Source organism: Sander vitreus, chromosome 17, assembly GCF_031162955.1.
Source record: "Sander vitreus isolate 19-12246 chromosome 17, sanVit1, whole genome shotgun sequence".
Classification (NCBI taxonomy): Eukaryota; Metazoa; Chordata; class Actinopteri; order Perciformes; family Percidae; genus Sander; species Sander vitreus.
In genome coordinates this window covers 4,874,893-4,901,869 of record NC_135871.1, presented here as the reverse complement: position 1 = coordinate 4,901,869, position 26,977 = coordinate 4,874,893, and the positions used below count along the sequence as shown (strand labels likewise).

General features: G+C 40.2%; 1 protein-coding gene across 7 annotated transcripts in view; it reads left to right on the top strand.

Moving 5' to 3' along the window:
* piezo1 (piezo type mechanosensitive ion channel component 1 (Er blood group)) overlaps nt 1–26,977 on the top strand; it is a 188,845-nt gene that overhangs the window by 118,716 nt on the left and 43,152 nt on the right. For 6 of the 7 annotated variants that reach the window (XM_078272473.1, XM_078272468.1, XM_078272469.1 and 3 more), the window contains 6 exons: nt 5,418–5,522; nt 7,048–7,204; nt 17,097–17,340; nt 18,059–18,155; nt 18,511–18,676; nt 19,764–19,853. In XM_078272473.1, the coding sequence (XP_078128599.1) occupies nt 5,418–5,522; nt 7,048–7,204; nt 17,097–17,340; nt 18,059–18,155; nt 18,511–18,676; nt 19,764–19,853 (859 nt within the window). The remainder of the gene's footprint in view (nt 1–5,417; nt 5,523–7,047; nt 7,205–17,096; nt 17,341–18,058; nt 18,156–18,510; nt 18,677–19,763; nt 19,854–26,977) is intronic. The other variant, XM_078272470.1, reaches the window with a different exon arrangement.

The window sequence follows — 26,977 nt, the reverse complement described above, 5'->3', positions numbered from 1 at the left end:
CAGATGGATTTTAAAAACTAGCCACACAGACTTTTTACCAGCCAATTTTTTTTGGCCTCATAAAGGGGAAATACAGGAAATGCACAAGCATCGTTTTTGAACTTGTTTTTGAACTTCATTTAATTTTAAAGCGCCCATATTATGCTCATTTTCAGGTTCATAACTGTATTTTAAGGTTGTACCAGAATAGGTTTACATGGTTTAATTTTCAAAAAACACCATATTTTTGTTGTACTGCACAGCTCTCTCTCACTGCTGCAGATCCTCTTTTCACCTGGTCTCTGTTTTAGCTACAGAGTGAGACCTCTTTTCTTCTTCTTCTTCTTCTGTACTATCTTTGATTGCACTCACACATGCAGTAGCTCAGATGTAGATCATGTCAGCTAGCTAGCTCCATAGACAGTAAAAGAAAGGCTGTTTCTCCAACTTCGGTCAGTTACAAGGCAGGATTAGCTGGGAGACTTCTAAATGAGGGCACACATGTAAGTAGTTCTTTTGTATATTATGGTGAACTTGTGTGTGTTGTAGCAGTGCTTTGCTACTGAGAACGAGGTAGCATGCTAGTATTAGCGTTAGCATGCTAACGCTACGAGCTAACGTTGCGTTTAGCCAGCTCGTTTCGGCTTGTGACGTCACAAGCCGCCGATTTTGAACAGCTCACCCAGAGACTGAAGGCAGGACACATTCAGAAACCATATCTCACTCAAAACAGCATGGATGGATTTTTTTCAAAGTTGGTATGCATGTGGAAGCACCAGAGACACAAAAGAACACCCCAAATCCCAGAAAAAGTGTTTTTTTTTCATAATATGGGCACTTTAAGTTATTAACAAAATCAATATAGACAGTCACTGCAGTACATTTGTTCTGTACTGCTGTCATAAATCAGCCACTCATGAACCTTGTCGTTGTCGCCAACTGTCCTCTTACAGTTTTTTACAATCACTTTGCTACTAATTTCAGAACCTTGATGTCATTTTCAAAACTCTAGACACAAAACTCAAAACGGTCATTACTTGTAACACAGACTGTCCAATGTTCAAAACATTGCATTGTGCATTAATATCTTTAAATAAATCTTGCACTTGCACAATCATTGGTTAAAAAAAACTAATTTATTGTGAAATACCATTGAAATGTTACTTTGGATCACCCACACACAAGCTACCTATAGTTTCACTGTGTCATGTTCGTACAATCATTAAATATTGTAATACAAAATAGGTGATACATGTTTCATTATGGTACTACATATAAAGACATCCCTGTAAATAATAATAAGTAATAATAATAATAATATAATAATAACTTGGATTTATATAGCGCCTAGGGGTCAAAGGACTTAATGAAAAGAAATATTTTGAGTGCTTTTTGAACATGGGCAGGGATGGGGCAGAGCGGACGTGGAGTGATAGACTGTTCCAGAGTGTGGGAGCATTGGCAGAGTACTGCAGTAGTAGAGAGAATACTACAGACCAATGTGGTACGAGTGTGTGTATATATATATATATATATATATATATATATATATATATATATATATATATATATATAAAATCTATCACCCAATTTAAGAGGTTAAATTGGGTGACATTTGGGCAATGATCAAAAAGATGAGTGGGAAAAGAAAATCTGCTAAAATCCCAGTATTGATTGATGGTGAATACCTGGCAATTACAAATAAGGAGAAAGCTGTACTACTAGGTAAAAAGTTTGCAAGTGTACATAGTGGGAATCAGTTAGACGAAATATATAGTGATATAGTGATGTAACAAAGAAAAAAGATAATGATGGGTAACTTGTCATGGACTTTTCATTACATGAGTTAAAAATGGTCCTGGAGGGAAGTGGATATACTGCTCCTGGACAAGATCAACTACGCTACGCTATGTTCAGACAATTGCCAGACAAAGTCTTGGAAATTATACTGAAACTGTTTAATAAGATATGGAGAGGTGTACTGCCTGATAGTTGGAAAAGTGCTTTGATACTACCTTTTGGTAAACCTGGTAAAGACATCGCACATGTGTAAATCGATGGAAAATATAATATGTCCGTCTAATGTCTGTAGATTGACATATTATTTAGAGCAAAGGGGTCTGTTGAACAAATATCAAAGTGGATTCCATAAAGCAAGATCTACGGTGGACGCTTTAAAGTTAGCAATGAGGCAGAAAAGGCGGTTAGTATGAAAGAGGTCATGGCTATAGTGTATTTTGATATTGAGAAAGCTTATGATTCAATGTGGAGAGAAGAATTGTTGATAAAATTGCATGAAATGGGTATTGGCGGAAGGCTATATAACTGGGTTTTGGACTTCCTGTCTAACCGAACATTCCGTGTTAAAGTTGGAGATGCTGTGTCGGATGATTTTCGTATAGTGAATGGTGTTCCTCAAGGTAGCGCTATAAGCCCTATTCTGTTTAATATCATAATAAACAATATTTTTATAAGTGTTGGTAGAGATATTGGGTCATCACTTTATGCAGATGATGGGGCTATATGGAAAAGAGGGAAAAACATTAGACATGTGACTAATAGAATACAGAGTGCTATATTAGAAGTTGAAAGATGGTCATATGATTGGGGATTTAAGATGTCAGTTGCAAAGTCATGCTATATGTTCTTTACCAGAAAGAGAAGGATTAATAATGCCCAGCTTACATTGTATGGACAACATATGGTAAGAGTAAAAGAGTTCAAGTATCTTGGATTGTGGCTTGATGAGAAATGTGTATGGAGGAATCATGTTAAACAGGTTGAAACTAAATGCAAAAAGGTACTGAATCTCATGAGGTCCGTTTCTGGTTATCAATGGGGGGCAGATTAACACTCACTCTTTATAGGGCCTTAATACGACCGTGTATTGATTATGGATGCATGGTTTATGGAGCAGCAGCCAAGAGTATTTTAGAAAAACTAGACAGAATACAGTTCAGAGCTTTGCGACTCAGTATAGGTGCAGTGAAAACGACCCCTACCAATGCACTGCTGGTGGAAGCTGATGAATTGCCACTATATTGACGGTCTAAGTTGTCATTAGCATATTGGGTCAAGTTAAAAGGATCTGGAGAGGAACAACCTACAACAAAGGTTCTGTGTGACTGTTGGGAATATGAACAACAACTGAAAGGTAAAGGATTTGGTTGGGATGCAGTAGCAGAAGAATACAGATTAAATAGCATAGACTATGGATCAGCTATTGTATGGGGTAACGTTCCTCCGTGGATATTTCCTGTGCCCATTGTGGACTTGAAGCTACTAGAGAAGAAGAAAGAATGGAGTGAAAGCAATGTGGATAATATTGGATATTTGGTTCAAGATTATGTGAGGAGGAACTATTATAACTATATTATAATCTTTACAGATGGATCAAAAGATCCAGGGAGTGAACATGTAGGTTCGGGAGTGTACATACCTGAGTTTAATGTAGTTATATGTAAAAGACTTGATGATAAATTATCTGTATATACAGCAGAAATGGTTGCTATTAATTTAGGGTTACAGTGGATAGAGGAGGTGAGGCCAGAGAGAGTCATAAATAAATAAATGTTGATTGATAAATGTTGATTGTCATTTGTTCGGACTCTACTGCAGCCCTGCATAGTTTGAATTCCAAACAAACAGTGAGAGATGATTTATTGATTGAAATGTGTACAATACTGTTGAGAATACGAAGAGCTGGAGTTGATATGTGATTTGTTTGGGTCCCTGTTCATGTTGGTGTTGAGGGGAATGAGACAGCAGATGGGATTGCAAAGGCAGCGTTGACATTAAAGGATGGTGAAATACTGAATGTTCCCTTTGGTAAAGGAGAGGCCAAGTCATTGATTAGAAAAGCAGTGAGTGACGTATGGCAGAAGAAGTGGGACAGACACTAAAGGGAGACACTATTACAGCATACAGAAATCAATTAAGTTGAAGGGTTTTAAAAGGAAATGTAGAAGAGAAGTGTTTTTTTTTCAAGATTAAGGTTTGGACATACTGGCTTAAAATCAATGCTTTATTTAATGGCAAAATGTATGTCTGATAAGTGTGAGGTCTGTAATATTCCTGAAAATGTCGAGCATGTCCTCCTGAAGTGTAGTAAATATGATTCAGAGAGGAACATCTTACGTGACAAGATATATGAATTAGGATGGGGATGGAATTTAGCAGGGATTTTAGGGATGGGTAAGGACTCAAGGGAGTGCTGCAAAGCTCTGTTTAGTTTTCTACAGGATTAGCTCGTAAAGTATAATTTTATTTTTTTATTTTTTATTTTTGTATAAAACTGGAACCTGAAGTACTTAAGCCTTGAAATTACACACTCCGGTACAGTAGGTGGCGGTATGGTATGGTTGCGACCTGCCATTAAACGCGGAAAAGAAAGAAAGTAAAGGTGGTACATGGGACCATAGAAACAGTGTCTGATAAACAGTAGTACATTACAGTAAAGAAGGATGATGAAATATTACATCCATAGATAATGTAGTCTAATTGGTTCATGCTCCACACTAATTGGTGACAATGAATCTCGTTATCTTGAAACTTTCATGATCTAAACATGGAATATTGTTTGTCTGTTTCCATACAACTATGCATTAAGACTAATGCAATAGTTACTTATCATTTTGAGCAGTTGTATCAACTGATAGTTAGATCATTGTAATGAAATGATTAGACAATCATCTGAAATGTAATGTGTGAATTGCCTTTTGAAATAGTAGTACTTTGATGTTAAGTTGTGTCATATTGGTGATATGACACACAGGTGATCTTTGTTAAATGAACAAATGATCTTAGGTTTATGTGTATTGTATCCAAGCAATTCAAAAAAGTGTTAGAGTTTTGAAAAATGTGCATTTTGATCATTGGTTGTGAGTTTTGTGTCTAGAGTTTTGAAAAATGACGTCAAGGTTCTGAAATTAGTGCCAAAGTGATTGTAAAAAACTGTATTATTAAAGGCTTTATTACTGTAAAACTTCTTGTTTTACTTGTCTTTGAATCATCCTCATCTATTAGTTGGTTGCTTGTTTCAGCCCGCCTCGTCACGCCAGTAATGTGCCGCCTCATTTTTAGCTCAAATCCAAGGAAATGGTGGACTTGGTTAAAATGTGAAAGAACAACCGTGGCATAAAAAAAACTAATGAATCATTCAATTATCATTGACTACCTGCCAACATGGCAGGTAGATTGACAGTTTCATCTGCTAATGGCAAAATTTACCCGCATTTGGTGCATGGTCACGTGTTCATTTCAGGCCCTGATTGTGAATGCAAAGCAAACTTTAGATTATGCCCCAACACAGCATAATATAGAACTCTGCTGAAGGTAAACAACTGTATAAATGAATAATTGTAAAATTATATAATTGTTAAATAGTGTAACTACTGTACGTCTACCTACCTACCTGTCTTTCCTATGTTGTCCTGCAGACTACCCATGGCGGTGGAACACTCCAGTGTTGATTAACTCGGCTCTCATTAAATGGATCCATCTGCCTGACTTCTACACTGTGCCTAACTCCAAAAACCTCATAGGTCAGTGTGTGTGTGTGTGTGTGTGTGTGTGTGTGTGTGTGTGTGTGTGTGTGTGTGTGTGTGTGTGTATCAGTCTGATTATACTTTAGTAGGAACCCTCTGTGTTTTCTGATCTGATCACGTTTTAAATTGCTGTTGATGCTGTTTGCTGTTTTTAAACTCAACATTCCCTTAATGTTTACTGTTGTCTTAATAAATTCAGTATACTGAATGACACCTGACACCTCCCCACTAATGCGTGTCCACAGGCCCTGTGTGTGCATGTGTGTGTATTTCATACAACACTGTAAAGAGTGTAAAAGGGTCAAAGACGAATAAGGATTTAAAATTTGAAAATAAATGAAAGTGTCAAAAAATGCCAATTCAAGCACTTTCTATTTTTATTAGTGTTCTATATACATCTCAACAACAGGAATTTAAGTTAGAAATGTAACTTGTCTTTAACGAAGACAACAATCTTTGTGTGTTGACATGTCTTCGTTAAGTCAAGTTGTCATGACAAAGACATCTCGGACAATGCTAACTTTGCATTAAAAGTGTCGTAATTTACCGAATGACAATGAATTCTCAAAATGACTCCCTCAGGTTCATGACAGGTGTCATATCATAATAATAATGGTGTCATGTCAGTCTTCTGCACATCCCTTCAAATGAAGTGTTACCTAAATAACTTCTATGCTAATGTTTATTTAGAAAAATACATTATCATATTGGTGACCAAAGCAAGAAGAAAATGTTTAAGAAACTTAATGTGTCTAAACTCATTTAACCAATAAGGCAGATGGTGGGACAACGTCCTGTTAATCACTTGTCCTTTTTGTTTCAAATGTCGTTATTTTGCATTAGACATATGTAGACTATGACACACATTTTAGTTGATTGAAATGTTATTTAGTCTTAATGAAGAATGTAAGAATCACTTTAGGCCTACAAAAATGATGAATTAAAACTAAAATGTTGAAAAATAACCGTTATGCATTACCTTATAATTTTGTGTCAAAGCCAAAGATTAGCCGAAGAGCAGCATGCGGCTCCAGTTGCCTACGCCGTCTCCTAGACCTTCTGTTATTTATGTCAGTGTGACATAAACTCTACCATCAGTGGCGCCGGCAGCCGTAATCCTGTATGCACCACGCGTACATTTTTTAAAATGATGATGATCATACAGTTGAGAGTTCTGGATTAGCGGAGCCAGTCATCATCTCCCATCTCGCTGCCAATCACAGGAATGTATGGCACATGCATGGTCAGTGTGCGTGCTGGTGTTTGGTGGAGCAGACAGTCGGGCCCGTCAGTAACATAATCTCTATTGTTGTAGTTACCGGTGGGCTGTTGAGTGAGAGCGCTGTTTTCTGTGAGACATTGCGACACATCTGTAGCATTGTTTTGAGTGCTTTAATAAACCGGAACAGTACAGTGAGCATGTGCAGCCTATATGTAACAGATTTGGTGCTACATTATGTGGCAGCAGTCAATGTTCCAGGCTGACGATGATGATGTATTGTGTTGTTGTGTGTGTCCATAGCGGATTTTGTGCTGCTGATGTGTGCAGCCCAGCAGTGGAAGGTGTTTGAGTGTGAGCACACGGAGGACTGGATGGTTGCTGCAGGAGAGAACACAGACCACCCTGAACCAATGGAAGGCCGGCTGTTTAACCCTGCACCCAACTTCATCAACTGCAGGTAAATACAGCGCGTGTCTGTCTGTCTGATGTATCAGTCATCCACAGTTGAACCTGCTGTTTGTCTGCTGTGCTCCTGCCATCATTTCTTTTCTCTACTTCAGAGATCATTTGACTGTAGTCAGTGTTAAGGAAGGGAACATTTCTGATAAGGATATATCTGCCGCTATTTGTCTTTTAGATTATACATCCAACATAAACAAACCTTTGTTTATAAAGTTTATAAAGTACTCTTTAATTAAGCTATTAAAACGTGGCCAAGATATTTAATAAGCAGAACCTTTTGCAGTTAAAAAATAAACTTTTAAACATGTGTGTGAAATGGTAAATTAGGATTAAAAAAATAAGATTTAAATATTTGTATTTTGTATTAGCTCAAATCAGATGTTAATATTGGCCAGCCTGATGTGTAGTTGGGAATAATGATTTCATAATTTAGCTGTTGGTTGAATTACTATTTAAAGAAACTCTTGAAAAGTAGCAAAATGCAAATTTGAATCTTGAGAAACAGGAAGTTGGACTTAAAGGGTAATTTTTTTTATTTTTTTTTATTATTATATATAATTATTATTTTTTTTAACATTGAGCATAACTCCCTATGCATTGGTGTCTAAGTGACTAATGTGAACAAAAATCTTCGTCATTGGTTCAGTATTGATCAAGAACGCTGTAACCAGCAGCTGCGAACCAGGCTGCAATGTAATAATATTGGGCAAATGCGCATCGTCTATTTCCGTCCATTAAAAGTGCTGTTTTTGCCGCTGACAGGCTCAGATTGTTATTATAAATGTATGACAGAAAGGTCACGTGACCAGCAACCGCAATGGCCGCAGAGAACTAGAGCTCCTTACCCACCTCCGCATCATTTTATCTGTTATCACAGTGTCTCAGTGAAATGCCTGCAAGCACGAAAAAGCAGGTCTCGTTGTTGTCTAAACTATCTACTCGGACAGAAAAATCTGCTAATATGGCGGCGGCTAACAGAGCGGTGGCTAACATAGCAACTGATGCTAGCGCAGTCCCAAACATGGAGGACTTGTGTCTTGGATCACTCAGGTCTTGGAAAAGCAACAAAGTGTGCTTGAATAAGTGATCTACAACGCAGTGAAGAGAGCGCTAAAGGAAATGAATGCCTTGCCACAACACATCGGGGCAGAGCCTGAAATGCAGGAAATTGTGATACGTGATCCGATATAACCTGACTGCGGCACATTCACGATCCAGCGGCATCAGGAGCTTGAAGGGGCACAACACGAGCTACATGCTAAAGGCATCTCAGACTCGCTTATCTACCCTGAGAATGACCCACGGAGGGAGAGCGTTTACCTTCACTGCAGCCACAGATGTGGGCGTTTTCTGTCAGGAGTTGGATATGGAGGACAACACGACATCCACACGGACTGCTCCGCACTGGGGCCTGTTGCCAACGGAGGACGGCGGGGGGACTTCGCGTCTGGTGCTGGAGCCGGCAGCGGGGCCGAGGCTGGCGGACCCAGCGGCTGTGGACTAGCGGTATCTGGGCTACTGTACCAAGTTTGACTTGAGGACACTGTATGTAAGTTTTGGAGCCAAGCTTTAAAGGACCATTTAACCAGACTGTAAGAACATGATGAATGCTGGCTATTCAGTTTATAATCTATGATTTGTTAACATTTAACCAGACTGAAAGAACATGATAAATGTTGAGGACACTGTATTGTAAGTTTTGGAGCCAAGCTTTAAAGGAACATTTAACCAGACTCAAAGTTCATGATAAATGCTGGCTATTCAGTTTATAGTCTATGTTTGTTAACATTTAGCCAGACTGAAAGAACATGATGGATGCTGACTTGTAGTCTGTTTGTTACTTCAACTAGATTGGTGTGTTTTTCACATAGCTTATTTCAGAATTTGATAGCTGGTTGAGACCTAGTTCTAGGGTTTTTGTAACACCGTTCATGTTTAGCATAAGAAGTTCATCAGACCTGTTTCAACGTACTTGTGACTTTAAACAGGAGGGGTAATTGTGGGCTGGAGTTTACGCGTGCTGCGTTTGATGTGGCCATGTATCTTACAGCTAGGGGATGGGATCTGCGGTCTTAGAGGGTTAGGGGATTTATTTAATTTTTTATGTTTTTACCACACCTTGCTCAGCTCTCACAGTTCACCCTTTGCTACAAATTTATCAGCGAATTCCGGTAGGGTACACGAGACATGTATGCATGTATATTTTGAAGATGGCTGAACTTTCAATCCTTTTAGTTAACATCAGGGGGCTAAACGGGCTGATCAAACAAGCTAAATTCCTGGACTACTTAAGAAGAAAGAATATAGATGTAGTGCTTATACAAAAGTAGGGTTGGGTACCGAAACCCGGTGCTAATACGGCACTGGTGCCCAGACCTGCTCTCCGATGGTCTGAAACAGACGTTAGAGGCAAAAGAAGCATCACTGCACGTGACGCTAGTTAACACTTCACTTGACAGCAGTTAACGTTAGCCTACCGTTAGCTAGCAGCGGGATTAAACATGATTAAAATGCTGACAGCTAAACGGTGTAAAGGGTGTTTGTATTTCACTGTAGAGGATTCCAACAGCGGGACATTAAGCAGTGTGTAGCGGCCTTTGTCGGAAAAACAACACAGACAAAGCGAAAGTTATTCACCCAACATGGTTTTTTTCACTTGAAACTAGTAAGCCTCGTGGTGCATTCAAAGTTATTGTAAAATACCCTATTCCCTAATACCCTATTTTTTTAAAGTATCGGTACAGGCACTGTTTAGGCACTGGCACCGTTTTAAAAGTATCGTTTTAGCACCGGTATCGAAAAAAAAAAGATACCCAACTTTTACCAAGAGTCACATTTACGTAAAAGTGATGTAAATTGCCTACAAAATTAGTAAAGATCTATCAGGCAGGATATCTTATATATGCACCACAATAAGGAGTAGGAAAATAGCCTTTGTTTCGGTATATGCACCGTCTATGACGTAAGCTTTTTCCCGCATCTAACCAATGAATTGCTCTCTCTCAATGAATATTCACTAATTACAGGGGGAGACATGAATGCAGTGCTAGATTTAAATCAGGACAGATCAGGGGGTAACCACACAAAGGCCCAAAAACACACATCAGACATGTTTAGAGCAGTTGTGGAATCCCACCATCTTACAGATGTATGGATGATGCACAATCCTACTAGCAAGGATTACACCTTTTTTTCCACACGTCACCTCACCCACTCCCGCATTGATTATATTTTGTGTTCTAGTGAGCTTAAGGCAATGTTCTACACAATAGCAATAGAACCAGCAATTCTGTCTGATCACAATGCACTGATAACCACATCCCATTGTGATATGTAAGGAGAAAGATCTAAAAGGTGGCAATTTAATTACTCCCTTCTCCAGAACACAGCTTTTTATGCAGAGTTTAGAGCCAAACTGGCTGAGTTTATAGCAATCAATACTGACTCAGTTTCGGACCCGACATTCATTTGGCAAGCAACTAAAGGATTTATTAGAGATTTCACATCTTCCTTTGCGGTTAATTTGAAGAGAAAAAGAGAGGCAAGGATTGCGGAGTTGGAAGAACGTTGTAAATCTCTAGAGCAGTCTCTAAAGACGTGTTTTTCTAAATCTACACTCTTTTAGTCACAAGTCGAGCAGAGCTAAATGATTTGCTAAGATGAGAGCTGAATTCATAATGCACAGAGTGAGGCAAAATTATTATTTCAATGGTTGCAAACCAAGCAAATTGCTGGCTCTGAAATTAAAACAAAGCGAGTCCAGAGCTACTATCAACAGCACTCGCACAGACCGAGGTATCTCAACGAATCCTAATGATATCAACGCCATTTTCCAATCCTTTTATTCAAAGTTGTATGAGTCCTCCTGCAATCCAGATCCGACACAGTGCTAGGAGTTCCTAAAAGAGTTAAATCTGCCTCTTCTTGACCCAGAGGAGGCAGAAGAACTGGGTCAACCTATAACGTTAGACAAACTTAAATCAGCATTAAAAACAGTTAAAAAAAAAAGGGGTTGGATGGAATTCCATCAGAACTTCTTCTACAGTACTTTGATCATTTTACAAGCTTTAACCTCAGCCATAGAGATGGGTATTTTTCACCAACAAACCAACACTGCACTAATTTCTGTTATACCCCTAAAGGGCAAAGATTTTATGGCGTGCTCAAATTACAGGCCCATCAGCCTCATTGGGACTGATATTAAGCTCTATTCCAAAGTCTTGGCACTCCGCTTAGAACGCTTTATTGAGAAGCTAGTCCTCCCCGACCAATCAGGTTTTATACCAAAGCATTACGCTGCAGACAATGTACGCAGATTATTTAATGTAATAGAAGAAGCCAGAAACCTTCCAACAATGGCAGCAATTTTATCAGTGGACGCGGAAAAGGCTTTTGACCACCTAGAGTGGAACTACTTGTGGCAAGTAATGGAGAGGCTTGGTTTGGGGGCCAAATTTATTGACATGGTGCGTACTTTATATGCGAATCCCACGGCCATAGTCTCAACCAATGGCTCGCATTCTCAGCAGTTTCCCATCGAGCAGGGCTCTCGACAGGGATTCCCGCTCTCCCGTATGCTATTTGTGATCTCTCTTGAACCGTTAGCCCAAACCATAAGGCAAAATAAAATTTGTAATGTCCAGATTAAATCCAATAGCAGCTCAATATCATTATTTGCAGATGGTATTTTGTTGTACATCTCTGATCTTGAGGACTCTATTCCAAAAATTCTTAAGATCTTCAACGAATTTGGCTCAATCTCCGGCTATAAAATCAATTGGAATAAATCTAATCTTCTTTTATTGAACAACAGGCATGTGACATCAGCTATTAGTGGTACAGTACCAACTCAAAGCAAAATTACATATTTAGGCATCATCATACATGCATCACTACAGCGAGTGGTCCAGGACAACTATGAAACTATATTAAGTAATGTCCCTCCCCAACTTTAAAATGTATCACAAGGCCTTTCAGCTACAGGCCATCAGAGTGTGGATGGACCCCTCATCTACAGTTCCATGGAGAGGAATAGAGCAAAATCTCATTGGAAGTCTAAGACTGCAAGAACTGGCCTTTGCAGGTGTTTGTCCAAAAAAGTGTATGCTAACTTATGGCTCCATTATCACCAACACATTGGCCAACTTTAAACAGGTGGAGGAGCACTTGCGCTACACCAATAAGTGGCACGTGAATAACCCAATATGGCACAATACACACTTAATGTCTGGTAACAAACCTTTTGCTTGTAAGCAGTGGAGGGACAGGGGTATTTATACTCTAGACCAGTTATTCAATGAGAAAGGTATGTTGAGTTTTGAAGACATGAGAGCTAGTTTTGAGGTCCCAAGGACATCCTTTTACTTTTATGTTTGCTTAAGATCAGCCCTCAAATGTTATGGAGTGCCATGGGGAAACAGTCTTGAGGTGCACCCAGTCATTAAATGGTTCTTTGATTTCCCTGTGAGAGGATTAGTGTCCAATATTTATGCTAAGCTGTTGCGAGTATCCATAGGAGAACTCCCAATAGTAAAGAAATGGGAACGAGAGCTGAGCCCTGTCGGGAACGCAATTAATTGGGAGGCAGTTTGGGACAACATTTCCCACTGTTCCAAGAACCCACATCACCAGTATATCCACTTTAACATATGCCATAGGACATATTGGACTCCTCAGAAGAGATATGTTTCAATAGCCATTCCCTCTTCCTATTGTACGTTCTGTCAACCTGAACAAACTGGAACTTTCCTGCATATGGTCTGGGAGTGTGAACAGGTGCATGAGTTCTGGCATAAAACAACAACAATACTATCTGATGTGACAGGATGTCCAATTCCTACTGACCCGATTGTTCTGTTACTTAATGATGACTCTAAATTACACCTGCTCGAGAGACAGAGGAAGCTTTGGCTAGCCGGCTCAACTGCAACCAAGAAAATGATAGCTCAATGCTGGCTCCTCCCCCACTCGCTTTGTATAAAACAGTGGTTAGTGTATTTTCTAGACATAGTTATGCTTGAGCTCCCTAAAAAAAAAGGGGGGCGGGCCAAACCATCACCAATGAAGAAGGAACTCTTTGCTGAGTTCAATGACACCTCACACAAGACTCTACCTTAAACGGTTCAAACGGTATGAAAGGGGCGTGGCCTGAGTAAGTGGGCGTGCTTAAAGTATAGGGGGCGGCTCAGTATCACATGTAGACCACACATTATAAGTTTCATGTAAATCGCATGATGTTTGTCATATAAGGCTGATTTCCTGTTGCCAGCGGGGCTCGCTATGACCAAAAGTCAATTTTTACTAATAAATGTCCTCAGGCCTGGAGTCTTGTCAGTCGTGACAAATTTCGGCCAAACTGGACACTAAAGTTACACCAACTTCTTTGTTCATTGATAAATGCTCAAAATGGCCGCCACGCCCACACCATTGGACGAAATATTTTGCTTTTAATAACTTTTCATCATTAAGGTCTTAGATGACACACACCAAATTTGAAGTCGATCTGATGAAATCTCTAGGAGGAGTTCGTTAAAGTATATCACCTTGACTTTTAGGCCTACTTCCTGTTGCCACTAGGGGGCGCTATGACTTTCAGTAAAAATTGGCCTTTAGAGGTCCTCAGGGTTGGACTGGATCCTGAAAAGTTTCGAGCCAATTGGACAATGTACACTCAAGTTACACCCACTTCCTGTTTCGATGGCAAAACGCACAAAATGCCCTATGACGAAAAGTTTTTCTTTTAATACCTTTTCATCATTAACATCCTAAGATGGCACTGACCAAATTTGAAGTCGATCGGATGAAATCTCTAGGAGGAGTTTGTTAAAGTACGACGTGGAAATGGCCAAAATCGCTCAAATTTCAAACTTTCAATTCAAAATGGCGGACTTTCTGTTGCTTTAAGGGTATGGGTCCAATGAGCGCTCTGGCCCTAATTACTGTTTATTTAAATGGAGTCTGATGGGTTAGGCGATAGAGATTTCAGGACAGTTTAATGTTAAACAAAAAAAGGATCTTACTCTTTAACAAAAAGGTCTATCCCTGTAGGGATCCTTTCCATAATGTCAGACTCTTAAAACAATAATCTGAGCCTGTCAGTGGTAAAACAGAACGTTTAGTGTACGTAAATTGAAGGTGCGCAATTAGGGTTAGGTACCATTTGAATTTTTACGATTCCGATGCTGAACCGGTACTTTTAAAACGATTCCGATTCCTAAACCGATTCTTGAAAAACTGAAAAATGACACCAAAGAGAGGCTCTTTTATGGAGTTTTTTTTAAAATTGAAAATTATTTAAATTTAACAATATACTAACGTTTTAAAGTACTTAAATATATAATAAATAAACCTAAGTCACCTAACACATAACTACAATAAAAAAAACAAATAACAGTTACACTATTAACAAGTAACAACAAAATAAATGTTTAGCAGTTCTTTTGCAAAAACATTACCATATTTGCCTTCTCTGGCAAGATACTACACCTCTCACCACTACACCTGACTTATGGCATGTCCTGCACAGGAGAAAACTCTCTCAGATGGTGTCCAAGAGGCCTGTACACGCAGGTATGAGTTTGAAAGGGCAGACAATTTAAGGAGGCTGTCCCGCTTCCCCCACCACCAGGCTACAGGGTCTTGTCCTGAACGATGACTAGCAGAGCAAGTGTAATATGTTTACTAGCAATCACGTGCAGTGAATGGTTAATATGCCTTTACGTCCGTTTTGGTGAAAATAGTGAAAAGTGAAAATATGACATTTTAAAAGTAGCCTACATTTACGATAGCTAGCTAACAGTAGACTACAGAGAAAGTGTGATATTTTTACGTCCATTTCAGAGCGTGTACAAAAAGCCGTCTATCAGCAGTGATTGTAGCGTGCATGTCCGAGAATAGCACGGACATGCGCTTCACACCGCAAGCGGGCACGTGCGCCACTCGGCAGAAAAGGGAGAAAGAAAAAAAGAGTCTGCTGCTGTCCGGCGTGACAGAGGGAAAATATTTCAGTCGGAACCGAAATGAGGAACCGAAATTTGCGTTCTAATCCGGTCCGAATACTACCGTTTGCGTAGGAACCAGATCCATAGTGGAACTGGGTTTCGGTACCCAATCCTATGCGCAATTGCCCATTACAGTTTTTCCTAATTGTTTATACACCAAAATTGGAACTTGAAACACAATCACTGAAACCTGAAACTCGTGTACCAAATCCATAAACCAAGTCTGCAAAATTGTAAGCACAATTCCTGCATTACACTAAGTGTCCAATTCTGTAACACTGCACACATTTGTCTACATTTCAATCAGGAGAGACTTCGTTGCAGATATGCAAAGATTTATTGTACAAATGCATGATATGACATAGAAAGTCTTTGGAGATTTGACTCCATCATTATGAAATTATATATATATTTAGGGGATAAGAAAGCCAGAAGCTGATCCCCCGATGGAGTCTAGACACTGATGGTGGTGTGAGGAACCCGAAAACCGAACCAAGGAGCCAATGGCAGTCCTGTCGGAGGAGGAACCAGGAGCTGTGCACGAGGAAGACCGGAGGAGCAAGGGGAGGAGGGTTGTGCTCTTAGCCTAAATGACAACTGAGCAGCAGAGAGAGACAGGTTTAAAACAGGGATGTCATGCTGTGATTGGCTCGTGAAATTCAAGGCGGCTTCTGATTGGTTAGATAAAAGTGAATGCCTCTAACAGCTGTTCAGTTTTAGAAGAGAGAGAAATGTGATTGAATTTAGAAGTCTTCCTGTCAGAATTTACGCTGAGCTCCATTAGGCACAACATTCAAAATCTCTGTAGTCCCTTTGGAAAGCATCACCAATCACAATGCCATGCTCTATACGCCAATTGGCAACACCCACTCCTCACAGGTGTAAACACTAGTTGCTGAATTGTGTAAAATCAGAGCTTTAGCACTATAAGGCCATAGATGAGCATGTGGTGAAGTTACTGTAATGTGGGGGCTTTTGGCAGCTGGATCCGTCACTCCAGAAGATTCTTTCCCCACTGTTTAGCCAGAGAGAACATTGCTTGTAATGTGGATGAGGTGCTGTGGTGAGACCAAAATAGGAGGCGGGATGCAGCCTGATTTCTTCTGTCCAACATTTTGCATGTGTTTTTGTCTTTTTGTGTTTAGAGTTTTGAAAGAATTAGTCACTTTCATTTGTAATTTTTAGCCAGTAAAACCTTTATTTTACTGCATGTTTTCCTGGTTTTTCTCCTCTCGGATATGGAAAGTGGTACATGCAAAACACAAGTGTGGCAATGGCAATGTTTTTGTTACTGTATTGCATTTGTGTGTTTGTTTATTTATATTTGAGTAGGTATACATTACTGTGACAATCTTTTACAACCGGCTACAGCGTAACACTGAGAATGCAAAAGGCATAAACCTACTGATGGGATATTCATAGTAGTGTTTTGTGTTGAGCACATCAGTGTGCTGTTGGTTAGTAGACAGATCTATTCACATGACGCGTGTGTGTGTGTGTGTGTGTGTGTGTGTGTGTGTGTGTGTGTGTGTGTGCGTGTGTGTCATTTTGATGCAAAAAAACATTTTGGAAGGAGATTTAACAGTTTTGAATGCAGTGTTTGCTTTTGCTAGGGACTTGTAGAGTTGACCATTTTGTGTTAGGGGTTTTGTGTTTACAGTTTTGGGAAAATGAGCCAAGAATTCAGCAAACGTGTGTAACCAATTGGGAAAAACTGTAACTTTACATTGTAGCTTGTTTGTTACTGGAACATAGAGTCCAGGTTGAAAAAAATTAAGTTACCCTTTAAATCACACTTTGTCTATCTCTCTCCACGCACAGGTTGTTGATCAAATTTGTTTTTTAATGTTTGGACATGAAATGTTTCTTTTCCTGTTCCTCCTCCAGGAGTTACCTGGACATGGCTAAAATTTTGGTGTTTCGTCACCTCTTCTGGTTTGTGCTGTCAGTGGTCTTCATCACCGGGGCAACCAGGATCTCTGTGTTTGGATTGGGCTACCTGCTCGCCTGCTTCTTTTTTCTGCTGTTTGGGACCAAGTTATTGGTCAAATCATCCAGGACCCGCCTCGCCCTGTGGGACTGTCTCATCATCTACAACGTGGCAGTCATTGTATCTAAAAATATGTTATCAGTAAGTATAAAGCTCATCATTGAGTGCTAGTTTGCAGCTTTTTGGGGGCCCCTTGGTTCCTCTGACTTTTTGTCTTGGTAATTTATTAAATATGTTACTGGAAGGTGATGAAATTTTGAGTCTCATTTTACTGTAATAGTGGAAGCACAACTTGTGCAATATGTGGTAAAACTTGCAAATGCAACCAATAACTTGACTCATATCTAATTTGAAATTTGTTACCGGAAACCTCCCCTCTCTCCGCCCCCTTTACACACACTCCCAAGAAAGTGAATGCGGAGACAGGAGAAGAAGCTCTGGCTGTCTGACACAAATGTGATCTTGGTCTTGACTCTGTCTCGCCCTGCCTTGGTCTTGGTGGCTTTGTCTCAAACCCTCAAAGTCTCGGTCTTGATACACTCTGGTCTCTGTGATGACTTGGTCTCGTCGTCGGAATAATCTGAAAAATAAGTTCCTGACTGTGAAAGTTCACACTGCATCACATTGTGAAATAGGGCTTCGGCAGAGGTCTGTGCCCTTCTAGTTATCAAAATAAAAGTGAAAAATATTGTAGTACAATTACCACTGTTGATAATAACACTATTCTCTAGGATAATGGAATGCCATTGTTATAAAGTTTGAAGAGCAATCTAGACAGATGCATGCAAGTGAAAAAACACTGAATTGTGTATTTCTGTGTGCGTGTGCGTGTGTGTGTGTGTGTGTGTGTGTGATTCAGATCCTGGCATGTGTGTTTGTATTTGAGATGCAGAAGGGCTTCTGTTGGGTGATTCAACTCTTCAGCCTGGTTTGCACGGTCAAAGGATACTATGACCGTAAGTGCTTTAATAATATTAATAATATTAATACACCACAATGACCATTTATACATTAGGTATCTATAGTATCTATATATATATATATATATATATATATATATATATATATATATATATATAGAATAAAGCAAATGTGATTTCAATCAGATTTTCAATGTAAGATGTATTTTCTATCTACAGCTTTCAAGTGCTGATAGTCATGTCTTTGAAGTAACACTTCAACAATTGCATTCACATGCTGTTTTATCAGAAAGACACACCTGACAGAAGCAGTTACAGATTGTTGTGTTCTGCAGAATGCCTTTTTATTTCGGTATTAGGTATCATAGTGTGTTGGGTTCTTTCCTGACAGCGAAAACAGTGAGTGACAAGACCTGCAGCCTGCCGATAGAAGAGGCCGGGATCATATGGGACAGTATCTGTTTTCTGTGCCTGTTGCTGCAGAGGAGGGTCTTCCTCAGTTACTACTTCCTGCATGTGACGGCAGAGCTGCAGGCTTCTGCCAAACAGGCCTCGAGGTAAGACACAATAAACTGACTGTGAATGTGGAAGCTTATGCAGTGGTTCCAATGCTAGGGGGCACCAGATTATTAAAGGAAAATATATGAGTTACCAATGGAGTAGTCAGACTCAAGTACCACTTGAGCATTAAAAACTTGAAAAATATTCCTTTTAAAGTACATTTAGAACGGATAAAAAATATGCAATTGCTTTGTGATCAATCGCGAATCAACTATGGACACTCATGCGATTAAGCGCAATTAAATATTTTAAATGATTGACAGCCCTAATTTAAACCAAATCAGAGAGAAAGAAATGTATGTCTCACAACTCATGTTCACACCAAGAACCTAAACTGTGATGAGGCATCACAAATAGATATGACTTAATTTTTTTGTTTCACAAGCCAAAAAGTTTAGGGTGAATGAACATTTGGGGACAGTATATGTAAAAGAAAAAAAATCTAATTATTTTTTCAGGGCTTTAATATGCATGCCACCGACTCCTTCTGAAGCTCAGGTTTGACTTAACCTACTTAACAAGAAAAGGTGACATTTATTATACTGCATGTACCCCTGGATGTTTTTGTGCTTTATTGTTTAATCACATTGAATCAAGGTAGATTAAATTTGGCTTTATTGACATCATTTTTGCTCAACAGAAGAAAAAAAACCCTTTAATGTCAAAGTGAAAACAGACAGCTCTCTACAAAGTGATCTTAATTCATTACAAATATTCATTACAAAATATATGTTTGCATAAGGGGGGGCTTTTTTTGGGGGATCTGCCCAAGTTACTTTCATAATGGACAAGAAATGTTTGTTTTGTTTGTTTGTATCAGCATCAGCATCAGTGAAAACCACATCTGATTATTTCAGATTACAGGTGTACAAAATGAAAATAGGAACATTCAAAATGTTCATTATTAACATTTCAAGAACAGGTAGACCATTGTTTAGTCCCACATTTACAGGCTCCTATTATGAATTTGCCACACTTTCTTTGTTAATTGAAATGAAGCTGCTATAGATGTTGGCTCCCCAGTTACTTTCTAATGGTAGTACATGGCTAACAAATGCAATGACAGCTGTTTCTTCCTTCCAGGGGGTTTGAGCTCTTTAGAGCCAGTATCGTGAAGAACATTAAATTCCACCAACAAGCTGAGAAGAAGTCTCTGTCACAACTCAAGAGATCGTAAGTATTGAATTCAGGACAAGGAGAAAACATTTCTCTTTGCTTGATAACATTAAAAGTAAAATTAGGCTTTGCTGTCAGCTTCCAAACGGAGAAAAAAAGAGAGCTCTGAACTGCCGGCCGTGGAGATGTTGGCAGCGAACTTGGGAGAGCTAAGAGAGATAGTGGCGTAACAGTGCTGTGAATCAGAGAAATAAAACTTTGTTTTCTGAGCGTTTCACAACAGTCACAATCTAAAGCACAGTGAGACAAAATCTGTTTTTTTTTTTATCCAAGTGTTATTTAGATGAAATGGACGGGCACACTGAACTGCAGGCTGCAGAGTGTGTTACCCCTGCGACCACCAGCAGCCCTCATCCTCTCATGTTGCTTTTTCAAACATCAGCTGAATCATTTGCCTAATCTTTCACGGGTCTTTAGTGGAAACGCAGACAACAATAAGCTGAAGGGCAGCAGGGCTGTGGAACCCTATTGTTTTTGTAGAGATTATTAGGGCCCGAGCGCCGACAGCGGTGAAGGCCCTATTGAAACTGAAGGAATTATTATTTTTCTTTTTTTTCGCGCAATGAATCGCCTATTTGGGGACCTTATCATAAAAACTCACCACGCATCAGGCCTGGTGAAAGCTAATGAACTAAAACTATATTTCAAGGGTTTCGTAGATGGGCGTAAAAAAATGCCTCACTAGTGCCCCCTACAAAACTTTAAAAATTGAGCCCCTGCAGTACGTTTGACGTAGAGTCACGAAATCTGGTGTGCATATGTATCATGTCAAGACGTACAAAAAAAGCTCATTGGATTAATACCCTAAACCCAACAGGAAATCTGCCATTTTGAATTGAAAGTTCGAAATTAGTGTGTTTTTGGCCATTTCCACATGTCGTACTTTAACGAACTCCTAGAGATTTCATCCCATTGACTTTAAATTTGGTCTGTGCCAATTACGCACAAACTAATTTGTGTAGCTAGCTATGAAAACTTTGCCATATATCGAACAAAATAAATGCTACCAACGTGAAACTTTAGATTCTTGTTTGGGGGGTCCCACCCATTTTACGTAAATTGGCCACTAGGGGGCAAGTACAAAAGTTTATATCTCATAAACAGCTCATCTGATTTTGACGAAATTTTGAGGGTACCATCTAGGGCCACTCCTAAGGCCACCCCTACAGTGGGGTACTGATTGGTCAAAGTGGACGTGGCCTATGGGACCCACGTTTGATTCACCACTTACACTAATGTGAGCAACTTTAAATTTACAGGGTAGATGTTTAATGGGTCATAGACCTCACCTACCAAAAATTACACATGTGGCACTATAATGTGTTATTGACTTTAACTCCCACATTACACATTAGAAAACCTTACATCCACGTGTTCCTTGAATCAAGCTGAATCACATGATTTTGGCCACACCCAATTCCGCTAAGAAGTTTTTTTGCAATATCGCGCAATGTGCAAACCCAACTTTTCCAAACTCCTCCTAGGCTGTGTGACCGCTCAGCACGAAACCTGGTACCTAGCATCTCCAGATGGACCTGACTAAAAGTTATTAAAATAATTTAGCTACGTTAAAGTATGCACATTTTACAACCAAACTAATTTTCCTAGCTAGCTACCAAACACAAACTTTATCATATCTCGGCCAAATTAAATGCAAGCAAAAACTTGAGATTATTGTTCAACATCCCACTACGATGCTCTGTACCAAATTTGGCGAAGATTGGCCATTAGGGGGCGCTATAATCAACGTCTATGTGTTTTGGCAAATAACTCAATGCATATAAATGGGACATTTGCAATTGCAATTTCTCTGCCGTAGTAATTGCTATCAACATGAAACTTGTGATGCTTGTTTGGCATGCTGCGCTGAGGCTCTGTACCAAATTTGGTGAAGATGCTATAGCGACTATCTGTGCTTGTGAGCTGGTTTTCATTTTGGCCTTGCATTCGTGTGTTCAGTTCATTCAGATGCTGAAATATATCTGCCTTGCACACCACTCATCAGATGCAAGCAGCTTTGCGTCATCGCACCTCTCATCAGTCAAAAACACTTTTAAGTTCCTCCTGCAGCTCATACACACGGCCCAACACTTTGCCGCGCAGCAACCATCGGACATGTAGAGCAATAAGACTTTATGCTCTGCTCCCATTTCCTCACATAAAGATGCAAATATGCGACTTTTCTGAAGTCTCTGGTCATTATGAAGTTTACCATGCGCACGACATCCTCCAACACAGGAGCTAGGTCTGCTGGTAAAGTTTTGGCAACAAGTGCCTCACGGTGCAAAAAACAGTGCCTAACAATAACATCTGGGTGTCTCGCTTTCACTCTGCTAACGAAGCCTTTGCAGCGCCTGACCATGGCTGCTGCTCCATCAGTGCAGACATTCGTGCAGTTTTCCCACTTAAGTCCTCCTTGTTTTCGATATTCTGTTGTGACCCAAAACATTTCCTCTCCTGTTGTTTTTTCTGGCAATTTTTTGCAAAATAGGAAGTTTTCTCTGATGGCTTCTCCATCTACAAAACGCGCATTGGCCAAGTGTTGAGCATGTCCACTAATGTCCGTAGACTCATCAAGTTGCAATGCAAATTTCCCACTGATGCGTATCTTTTCCAAAACAACACAGTCTATGTCTGCAGGCATGTCAGAAATACGTCTGGCAATTGTGTTATCTGAGAGAGGGACTGGCTACTTCTTTAACCGCGTCAGGGCTGAGCATCTCATTCACAATGGCTTTGCAGGCAGGTAATATTAATGTTTCTGCCACAGTGTGTGGCTTTTTTGATTTGGCTACTAGTTCAGCGACTAAGTAGCTAGCTTGAGAGCTCTCTCAGACACCTTTGTGGTTTTTCTCATTAACGTTACCTGTTTCTCAGTGTGTTCACGCAGGTGGACAAAATAGTCCATGTTCTTGTTTTGAAATGAGGGTGTTTCGTTTGGAGATGGCATTTAAGCTTGCTTGGGACCATGGCACTGTTGGATAGCTTTTCCCCACACACCTCCAACAGGTGCAGTTAATACAGGTAATGAGTGGAGAACAGGAGAGCTTCTTAAAGAAAAACAAACAGGTCTGTGAGAGACAGAATTCTTACTGGTTGGTAGGTGATCAAATACTTATGTCATGCAATAAAATGCAAATTAGTTATTTAAAAATCATACAATGTGATTTTCTGGATTTTTGTTTTAGATTCCGTCTCTCACAGTTGAAGTGTACCTATGATAAAAATGACAGACCTCTACATGCTTTGTAAGTAGGAAAACCTGCAAAATTGGCAGTGTATCAAATCTCTCCCCACTGTATATGCAAAAGAAATTACCTCACAACAAGAATAGGTTACATTTGGCTTTTATTCTATTAACACATAAATCAATCATTCAAATGCCCAGTCCACTTTTTGAACTGAAGAATTTGTCATCACGTGATGTTGTCACCCTGAGCAGTCCACCGTTGCCGAGATCCCGCTGCTACTGAGCTATATCTTACTATTTACTTATTTAAAAAGAAAGTTACAACCTTAAAAGTTTGCTTAACAACATCCAGACAACATGCCTAACACTAAAGCCTCCAAACCCGCGGCAAGTAAGCCTGCTGAGGAGTCAGAAGCAAAAAAGACCGTGCCAGCTAGCAAAGGTGCTACACCACCTGGTGTGGATACTGAGACCCTCGTTATGGAAATATCCCAGAACGTCGCTGAGAAAATATCTACTATGATGGAGAGGAAATTTGAAGATCTCTCAGCCACATTGGACAATATTACAACACGACTGGAGTCCAACACAAGTGGCGGCTAACATGTCGGCCATGCTGTCCAGGTTAAAGGGCTTAGAGACCAAAGTGCGCATCCTGACGGAGAGGAGCATTGACATTGAGGGACGTAGCCGCAGAGACAACATTTTAATTTACAACCTCAAAGAAAATGTGGAGGGCCGACAGCCGGTTACGTTTTTCGAGAACTGGCTACCCACACTACTGAGCCTGGAGACCAAGCGGGATATCATTAAAATTGATCGTGCCCACAGGACCTTCGGCCCGCCAAAGCCTGACCGGCCCCGCGCAGTGATCATCAAGCTGCACAACCCGAGGAACAAGGTGAGGATCCTCGCCGCGGCCAAGGAGAAAGGGCCGCTGACACACAAGGGACACACCATATTCATCCGACAGGATCTGGCGAGCGGAGTCAAAGAAATGCGACGTGCGTTTAACGGTGTGTGCCAACAACTTATTAACATGAACATACGGTTCTCCATGCGCTTCCCCGCTACTCTGAGTTTCTCCCACGGAGGGAAAAGTCACTCTTTTCACTCACCGAAGGATGCGCTTGCCTTCCTGCAGGGACTGAGCTGAACTGGAGGTGATGTGGAATTTCAAAAATACGTAATGCCTTGCTGATTGCAGACACTGCCAATCCTCTGATAACTTTTGTAAAGGTATGTAACGTTAGATAAACTTCCTGTGTGGAAAAGTCAATTCCTATTGTATTGTTATCTCTTTTTTTTTTTTTTGCCACTTCAGCACGCTGCAATTAAGGCTGGTGATTGGTTCATGTTAAGCAGGTTGTTAATATATAACCATGTTTAGTTCAGATGGTTGTGATCATATTAGCTCGTGGTGAGCGGGGGAAATGGAGAGGAGATATATATATTTATTTATTTTTTTTTCTCTCTTTTTCAGTGATGTTTTTGCTCGGTTCCACGTGCCCCGCTAGTTTTTTAATGGGCCACACTGCTGGCCTGTACCGGGATACGGGGAGGTGGGGTGTCCTGGGGTTACTTTTTCTGGCCGTTTGCTGGGATTTCATCGTTTGGGGATGAATACTTTGTTCGTGACGTTCCGTCATTTTTATTTCTTTATGCCATCATATATTTGAAGCCTTCCATACTATATTTCACAGAGCTGTCCATGTATCCATTTGTCTGTGGTAAAAACACTGAGCCCCTCTTCTGTGCCATAAAGCTTTTCACTGGATCACACAATACTTATTTTTATCATGTTATGAGTGATCTTAAAATAGTCTCCCTTAATGTTAAGGGATTCAATAATGTCGTTAAAAGGCAAAAGATCCTTGCTTTTCTAAAAAAGGAGAAAACTCAAATAGCCTTATTGTCAGAAACTCACTTAAATGACTTGGAGCATCTCAAATTGAGGAGATCCTGGGTGGGACAGGTATCTTATAACACAAATAGCAGAGGTGTAGCTATATTAATCCACCGCAGTCTCCCATTTACCTTAGAGACAACTATAAAAGATAATGATGGCCGCTATGTCCTCATCTCAGGTTATCTTTATGGGGAACAGATTCTCATTGGTTGCATATATGGCCCAAATTCATATGATTCTGCCTTTTTCCCTGAGCTTTTGTCTGAGGTCTCATCAGTATCGACCCCATATGTTGTATTAGGGGGCCCTGACCCAAGCGTTGACCAGTCCCCACCTAAGTCTAACCCAACCTCTCGGAAGAGCCTTAGGCTGAAAGAGTTCATGATTTAGAGCTGTTTGACACTTGGAGAATAACTAATCCCAGGGGGAGATACTATACTATACTTTCTTTTCCAATCCCCATCAGACGTCTTCATGAATTGATTTCTTCCTGTCGTCCAGAATGGTTTTAGATAGGGTAAGGGAGTGCTCAATTGGCATATGCTCACTTTCTGACCACTCTCATGTAAGTTTGAGCATCTGCCCTCCTTACACTGATCCCCCCTCTCGCCACTGGAGGATGAACCCCTCTCTATTGAGTAGTCCACCATTCATTAACTATATTACTGAACAGTGGAATGTTTTCATTGCTGCTAATAAGACTCCAGACATCAGCCCTTCTCTGCTGTGGGAAACAGCTAAAGCTTATCTTAGGGGGAGTATTATTTCGTACACCACAGCTCAGAAGAAGGCTGCTATGAAAGAACAACTCAGCTTAGAGAATACAATACAACAGCTAGAAGTACAACTTAAAGGTGCACCTTCTAGAATTTTGTCTAAAAAATTGGAGGCAGCTCGTTCAGCCCTTAACCAGCTGTTAACTAGAAAGGCTGAATCGGCCATCTTCTTTGCTAAGCATAGGCTTTATGAGTCAGGAAACAAACCTGGTCGTCTCTTAGCAAGATTGGCAAGAGGTAGAATGGAGACAAATACGATACCGTCACTGCTGGATGACAATCAGGTTAGACACTACAAAACCAAAGATATCAATACAATAATGAGGCAATTTTACCAAAAGCTTTATTCATCTGAATGTGAATTATCTGAGGGGAGGAGAAGGGAGTTTCTCGATAGGGTGTCCCTCCCATCCTTGTCGGAGGAACAAAGGGAAAAATTAAATGTACCAGTGACTGAGGAGGAGGTCCGTGCAGCCATAGCATCCCTCAAGGGTGGAAAGGCACCAGGACCTGATGGGTTTTGCCCGGAATTCTACAAGAAATTGAGTCACCTGATAGCCGGAGCACTTACTGACATGTTTTCAGATTCCTTTAAGATTGGTCACCTCCCTCCAAAGCTTAATCTAGCAAATATCACACTTATCCTTAAGAAAGATAAACCACCTGATATCTGCGGCTCATTTAGGCCCATTAGCCTTATCGGTGTGGATAGTAAATTGCTATCAAAACTGCTCGCAACAAGACTGGAAAAGTTCCTGCCGTCTTTAATAAATCCAGACCAAACTGGATTTATACAGAACAGACTCTCCCTCACAAATGTGAGGAGACTATTGAATGTGATACAGTACTCAAGTCAGACAAATTGTAGAGGGCTTGCTGTATCTTTAGACGCCGAAAAGGCGTTCGATAGGGTAGAGTGGGAATATTTGTTTGATGCACTGGAGAGGTTTGGGCTGGGAGGAGAATTTCTCAAATGGATTAGGATACTCTACAACTCTCCACAGGCCTGCGCGGTAACCAATGGCACACAATCATCGCCTTTCCCGCTGTGTAGGGGGACGAGACAGGGCTGCCCCCTGTCTCCGCTGCTCTTTGCGCTGGCACTTGAGCCCCTGGCCGAGATAATTAGGCAACACAAAGACGTGCATGGGAGGAACAGTTCATAAAATAGCACTTTATGCCGATGACATCTTGTTGTTTCTAACAAAACCTGACATATCAATACCAACTATTCTCTCTATTATTC